Source organism: Tupaia chinensis, unplaced genomic scaffold, assembly GCF_000334495.1.
Source record: "Tupaia chinensis unplaced genomic scaffold, TupChi_1.0 Scaffold139757_1, whole genome shotgun sequence".
NCBI lineage: Eukaryota > Metazoa > Chordata > Mammalia > Scandentia > Tupaiidae > Tupaia > Tupaia belangeri.
In genome coordinates, this window is record NW_006199637.1 from 456,202 (window position 1) to 463,684 (window position 7,483).

General features: G+C 54.1%; 1 protein-coding gene across 1 annotated transcript in view; it reads right to left on the bottom strand.

Annotated features, from left to right (window-relative positions):
• Positions 1-7,483, bottom strand: part of TOGARAM2 (TOG array regulator of axonemal microtubules 2) — a 69,698-nt gene that overhangs the window by 42,430 nt on the left and 19,785 nt on the right. The window contains 4 exon segments of the mRNA XM_014593098.2: positions 642-853; positions 4,344-4,616; positions 6,198-6,311; positions 7,062-7,200. Coding sequence (XP_014448584.2) covers positions 642-853; positions 4,344-4,616; positions 6,198-6,311; positions 7,062-7,089 — 627 coding nt within the window. The 5' untranslated portion in view covers positions 7,090-7,200.

Sequence of the window (7,483 nt, forward strand, 5' to 3'; positions counted from 1 at the left end):
TGGAAGACATTTTTTCCACAGACCTGGGGGTTGGAGGAGATAGTTTCAGGATGATTCAAGCACATTTATTATGCACTTAATTTCTATTATTACTATGTCGTAATATGTAATGAAACAATTACACAACTCGCCATAATGCACTATTTGCAGCCACTCTCCAGTGCCAGCATCACTGCATCAGCTCTACCTCAGTTATCAGGCAGTAGATTCTCATAAGGAGTAGACAACCTAGATCCCTCACATGTGCAGTTCACAATAGGGTTCGTGCTCCTATGAGAATCTAATGTCACCAGTGATCTGACAGAAGGTGGAGCTCAGCCAGTAATGCCGGCAATTGGGGAGCGGCTGTAAACACAGATGAAGCTTCACTCGCTCACCCTCTACTCACTTCCTACTGTGCTGCCCAGTTCCTAACAGGCCACAGACCTAATGCTCCTTGGCCCAGGGATTGAGTAGGGGAAGGTGAATGAGGGCTCTAGGCCTTTCCCAGGGCTGCTCCTCTCCTTGAGTACAGTCTCAAGATACCTCTAGAATGGCCCACGGCACAGCAACAGGGATTGGTGAACAATGGAAAGAAAGACAGAAGGGCAGGGGGGTGTAAGAAGCTGCATGCAAGACTCAGAGCAGTCAACCTGCCTTACCTCCTGGGCACCAGGTCTCAGTTCCTGGGTGCCCTGACTGCTCCCAGGAAGGTCCAGACCCTTCTCCTTGGCTCCACTGGCCTCGGGGGTGGTGGGGATGCTCTGGATGGGTGGCATTGGCCTGGGCACCCTCAGCAGCCTCTGAGAGGTGGCATGGGGGATGGCGCTCTTCAGGGGAACTCCTTTGGGGCCTCCCCCAGGATCCTGAGAAGCTGTATAAGAGAGGGGACAGGGAATAAGTTAGTCCCAAGAAAACAGGGGCAAGCAGAACTGAGATGCTGGCAACGGCATCTGGGGAAGACTGGGTTGATGATGGAGAGGGCAACTCTGTCCCCATCCCCACACCCACCAGGAGACTGAGCTCACAGACAGTACTAAGGAGCCTTTCCCATTCCTGTGTTATTTGGCAGAGGCCCAGCCATGCTGGTGCAGTGGTAGAAAAACTCTCTGCAGGGCTGGAAGCCACAGGAAAGACCAGGGTTTTGTGGCCAGGGATCTGTGACCTGTACACACTGGGCTTGCATGTGCACACATGCCTGGCTGGCTGAAAAGATGAGGGGCTGGGATGGATCACAGCATGAAACCCTGTTAAGGGTGCTTGCCTTTCTCTCCCTCTCTCTCTATCTGTCTCTGTCTCTCATGAAAGAAAGCGCAAGACAAAGTAAGGAAGACAGGGAGAAAGAAAAGAATTTTTAAAAAATTGGTAGAAAGTGCCAACCAACTAAAGTGGCACTAAAATCCAGAGGCAATTTGGGTAGAAAGAAAACAAAATCAGTGCTACATTAGGAGTGAGGACAACAGGTTCTGGCCTGGAGAAAACAAGTGTGACCTTGGGCAGGTCCCTGTCTCCCGGAACTAACCTGAGCTCTCCTGTGAACAAGGCACTCCCAAGGATGCAAGAACATAGCCTACACAAGACATAGGCAAGTGCCTGGCACATGGCAGGGGCCAATAAATGAGTTCTGCCACCCCTTCCTTTTCAGTAAATGACATGGGAGCATAGCTGTTTTGAGACAGGGGACCCATCTGACATGGTCTAAAAGACAGACCACCACACTTTTAGCTCTTTCAGTAACACTTTACGTGCTCAGCAGACATCTTCCCTGCCCGCTGCCCCATCTCACCTCACACAGCAGCATCCCCTGTACCATCCTTACGTAAAGGCACAGGGCTGTGCCGTGAGCTCAGGATTATCTTTGCAAATGCCGGGAGTGAATGAGGGAAAACTAGCATTTTACTTTTTTTCTTTTTTAAAAAAATTTGCTAAAGGTCACACGCATTCACCAGAGAGGGTGAGAAAGCACCTGTCATGGCAGACACAATCTCTCCTCCTCCATCTCTTTTTGGGATTTCAGGCACAAACGCACATGGGGCTGGTGTGTTAAGCTTCTGGGTTCAGGACTAGAACTACACAGTTGGCCATGTGGGATCAGCTGCCTTAACCACTGTGCTACTGGCTGGCCCACATTTTAACTTTCGAAGATCATTTTGTTCCAACTACATCAAAATGGCTGCATCAAAACAACCAGAGCAGAAACCAAGAGATGGTGCAGCAGAAATGCAACTGGACCCACATGAGGAAAGTCTTGGTTCAAGTCCCAAGACCTCCCTAGATATTTTGGCTGTGTGTGCCTGTCTGGGCAGGCTGAGACTGGAGGTGGATGATGTCGTGAGGACCCTGTTGGAGCTACCTGTGTGTTTTTCTCTGTCACAGATGAAAAAATAAACTTTAAAAGAAAATCAGCCAAGTCAAAATATCTGTTCTGTTTCTGTACACCTCCTTCCTTGCCAATGGCCCAGGGCTGGCTCTGCTTAGCCGTCCAGGAAAAAAGCTATGTTGTTGTCCACTCTATTGGGGTAGTGAAGAGTGGAGAAAGAGAGGTCGCAGTCCTGGTGGAAACAATGCCACCAACCTGGCCACCGTGGGTCCCACCTGGGCAGAAAAATGAAAAAGCCTACACAACCTCATGGCAGGTGGCCAGGGCAGCCCCGACCCTGCCCTGGGGGAAAGAGATCCCTGTCCCTCCACACTTGCAGAGAGACCTGATTAGAAATAGGTCACATTCCAGCTCTATATTAAGTGGGATAACTCCTAGTCTTCTTTTCCTCCCCTGGAACTTTTAAAATGAAATAAACTGCCTAGCAAAAGATTCAGACCTCTAAGGGAGGGAGTCATTGGTCTGGCAACTCTGGCAGTTGCACCACCCCGAAATTCTAAGGAAACTCCTCGGACACTCTGGCCCATCTGCTGCCTCCCCACTGTCCATCTGGCCAGGGTGACTATTCAGCAGGGACTCTCTGGGAGCCAGAGACACCCACGGCTCTAGGGAAAAGCTTTAACGAGGGAGCAGCCAATGAGCACCCCAGGTTTGACAGGCTTAACTATGCTCCCCTCAAGAGCACATTCCCCTCTCTTCCTAAGACACCGTGCTTCTACTCCTCTTGTCGCCCAAGAGTGTGTCCACCAAAACTGACTTAGTTGCACGATTTGCCCAGGAGAAGAAGAAAAAGGAAATTAAAATTTTTTTAAGTTCTTCCCATATACCATGGGCCATCTTCTGTGTACAGTTTTTTGTTAAATCCCCACAGTAATGCAGAAGTATTAGCACCCCTATTACAGGAGGAGGAAATTGAGGCTTGAAGCCCCCGAGCCAGAAAGCGTTGGGGCTGAGTTGGACTGTTTGACTGTTTGCCCACTTCCCTTATGGCAGGGGAGGAGAACGTTTTCCGTTTAATCCTTCACTCATCTAGTCAATGAACATCTCTTGAGAGCCTCCTAGATGCCTGGCAGCTATGCCTCCCGCTGAGCACTCAGGCCCTGACCTCCTAGGGACTGCAGTCAAGTACAGAATTCTGGCTTCAAATCAAGTGCATACACAAACACAAATGAAAAGAGCTGAAGAGGAAACCACAGGGCAGCCCATGAGAGCATCTGGGGGGTGGACAGTTGGGCTGGGAAGCGACCTTGGAGCCCAAAGGGGATGATGAATACAGATTAGCAAGTGAGGGATGGAGGAGCAATGTTCTAAAGCCTCAGACAGGACAAGCTCCAGGGACTGACGAGCAGTGACTATGGGGAAAGAACTACGCAGGGAGGTAAGGGACCAGGGGGCCTTGTGCCTATGTGAACGTGGGGATCTTACTCCCAGTGCACCTGAAAACCACTGGACGGTTTGCTTGTTTATCCATCTCTCCCATGAGCAAGAGAGAAACAGAGAGACAGAAAGACAGCACCCCTCAACAGGGTCTTGGCGCTGCGATCCACCCCCAGCTTCAGTCACCGGGATCATGGGCACGCATGTGTCCCATGTACTCAGGGAGACCTCCAGACATGAACTTAGCCCCTTCCCATGTGGCTCAGCCTCACGCAGGGTCACATTTTACTGTGGTGCCACCATCCAGCCCCACAGGGTGGTTTTAAGCATGGTGGGAGCAGGAGGAACCGTGCTATCTAAAAAGGATCCTTCTGGCAAGGCAAGGCAAGGGCGGAAATGGGGAAGCCAATGGGGAAGCTATGCAGCGACCCAGGAGGGAGGAGGTATTCCAGGGAGGTCACTAAGGCACTAGGCAGGTGCCCACCAGCCAGCCCTGAATGGGTCTCAGCACACCACCTGGACACCTGTTGTCCCTCACAGCTCCAGTGGCCTGGGGTCCCTGACCCTGGGGTGGGTGGGTGGTACATAAATTGGGGCCAGGACTCACCTCGGGAGGATGCTGCCAAGCCTTCAGAGAGCCTCCTTTTCTTGAGCTTGTCCTTGATCTGGGTGGTGTCTCGGGCCACGCTATTGGCCTCCAACTCCAGTGAGGGGAGGGGCCCCAGAGGCAGGGCCCCGAGGCTCCTGGGGTGACCATTCCTGGCCTGCCAGCCCTTCAAAGAGGTGTCCAGTTTGAGGTTGCCCAGGTTCCCATGTCCACTCGAGAGCTGTGGTGGCTTTTAATTGGTCCGCAGGACACTCGGCATGGGCGGGAGGGAAGCTAGGGAGAGAGATGCATGAGCGGCTGGGCTCGCAGTGCCCGGGGCAGCTCCAGGCACCAGCCAGCTAGCTCCTCAGCACTGCTTTTTGAAACACCAGCTGCCTGGCGACCCGGCCATCCAGCGTTTTAGTCACTCCTGGGGTGGTCCAGTCACTCTGCCACTCTGCAGTGTCTGTGGGGCACCTAACCTGAATAAGACTGGGCCATCAGGCACTCGGGAGGGGGTGGTAAATGGAAGATTCAACTTGTCCTATCACAGGACAGATGGGAGGTCATAAAGACTTAAGAAAGGCCACCTTCCGGGGATCACCATCCACCAATCTCCGGGACCCAACAAATTCACTTGGCATGATCGAGCACCTGCTCTACAGTGAACGCAGATTAAACCAAGTTGGGGTGATTCAGAACACATCGTGCTCGTATGTGGACACCAGTTTAATCCCTCACTCACCAAGGCACTTACTAAGCAGCTGTGGGTTGTCAGAAAAGTCATGGTACATATTTACATAGAAAAACACACCATGACTTTCCCAACAACCCCATCTAGTGTCAAGCACTGTCCAGGTGGTAGAGATGACAGCGATGGCCAAGGTAGAGTCTTTGTCATTAAGGGACTCTGAATCCATTAGAAGAATAAGACAGGTCCACAAATAGCTTCAAGGCTAGCATGAGGCATGTCAGAGAGGTAGAAACCAAATGTTTTGCACACTCAGAGAGAAGGATGATCCGGAGATCTTCAGGAAGTGACAGAGTATGAGCTGGGCCTCAGGGGAGCCCTGGAACAAGGGGACCAAGGGAAAGCCAATAATAGATGCTTTCCAAAGCTCTCCCTCACTGCAGCCTGCCTGGAGTGTGGTCATGTAAGCTGAGACCCTGGTGCCCAGGCCCCAGATACTGGCCCACAGCTGGCACCAGACCCAAGGAAAGCTGAAGTCTGGGCCAACCATGGGCCTGTGAGGGTGCTGGCCTGGGAGGGGGCAGCTAGCCGGAACAATCTGAGTCTCCATCCCAAACAATGGGCCGGAGCTCTGCGGAGAAGCTGTCTACAGTGGGAGCCAGAGCAGAAAGTGGCAGGCAACTGAGTGGGAGTCATGAAAACCCCTGCTCTGGCCACTGTTGTGCTAAGATGCACTGCCTCCCTGCTGGATGGCCTCCCAGGCTGCAGGGCGTGGGCCCAGCAGGCCACAGACCCTGTCCTCCTGGGCTCATGTCCTTGGGCTCCTAGAAGAGTCAACACTGTGCTAAGAGCCCCATTTCCCTATTTCTGTGGGACTCCCTCTGTGCACCCTCATTCCCTGCAGCCCAGAGTTGATAGAACCTTCTGAAACCAAAGGCCATGTCCAGCAGGAGCCATGAGAAAAATAGCACCGGCAGGAGTTCGAGAACCCAGCTAGGCATAGAAACATACCCACGCCCTCCCTACAGAGGAAGTCCGAGCTCTGCCTCATGGTCAGTGGCCCTGACTGGCAGCTGCCAGGTAGAACCCCATCTCACCCTAGGCCCAATGTCCCCAGCGGCACTGCTCAGGGCACTCAAAGGCCACTTGGTGCTGCTGAGTCACAGGCTGGGTCCACAACTCACCTGTTCCATAAGCCGGCAAAGTGGAGTCGATGCCTCCAGGCTGGAGCACCCGGGGCCCAGCACTGGTCCGAGGGACAGTCCCACAGTACACGGCCACAGGGGCCAGAACCTTGGCTGGGACAGAACCACAGGAGAGCAGCTCCTTAGGGGCCATACCCCGACATAGGCTACCCTTGAAAGAACCAAGGCCCCAGCCTCCATACCAGAGCCTGAGCCACAGCTGGGGGCCACCCTGACACCGCCAGGCAGGGACTCCCATGACCCCACCAAACCCCACTTGCCCCACTTGCCAGCCTCTTGACCTCACTGCTCCTTCCCTCCTCCCAGCTGCTCTCCCTGGCTCTGCTCCACCTCCTGACCTGCCTTCTCAGTGTCCTTCATGGGCCTCTGCCCTAGCACCCCAACAGGCTAACCCCGGTGTGCTCAGCCCCACTAGCCACTCTCACTGCCACCTCCTTACTGCCACCCACTGCAGACAACCCCCGACCCTGCAGCTTCAGCCAGACCAGTTTCCCTAGTTGCAGAGAACACTCTATTACATGGCCAATGGCCACCCTTGGAAGTCTCCAAGCACCCCTCAGCTCATCCTACTCTCATCTTCTACCTTCTCTCTAACCTCCCCGTCTGGGCAGACATGTCATCTGTCCCCGCAGCTGTGTACAACGCTCGCTCTGTGCAGGGAGCCGCCCAGACAGCAGCTGAGCAGGGAGGGCCCGTGTCAGCGCATGGACAGCTGGCGAGTTGGGAAGGCATGGCCGCTGGCCACATCACCCCGGCAGAGCCTGGCCCCTGGGAGTCTCCAGGAGGACCTCTACCCTGTTCCTAATGGACCTGCCAGGAACAGGCCCTTCTGGTGCCCCTCACCTGGGAGGACATCATCACGGGTGCCCATGCCCTGGGTGGAGAAGAGGCCTGCGAGGTTGTCCAGAGGCAGCAGCTGCTCCTGGGCCCTGAGCAGAGTCCTCAGGGGTCCAGAGCGTTCCGACCTGTGACATCCAGGCACCTGAGGGGAGGGGCAGTAAAAGGGGGTGAAAACAAGCAAGCACTTTCAGACCTCTCCACAGAAAGCCCACGGGGCGCTAAAGCATGACTGGCGAGGAAACTGCCGCTGGGCCAGGAGACGCTGCTTTTCTGACACCTGGACTCTCAGGGCTTCCACTTCTCCAAGCCCCGAGCCTGCTCAGCTCCACGAAAGAGTTGGTGGTGAAGAGTGTCGTGGTGAAGAGTGTCGTGGTGAAAAGTGTCGTGGTGAAGAGTGTCGTGGTGAAGAGCGCCGTGGGGAAGAG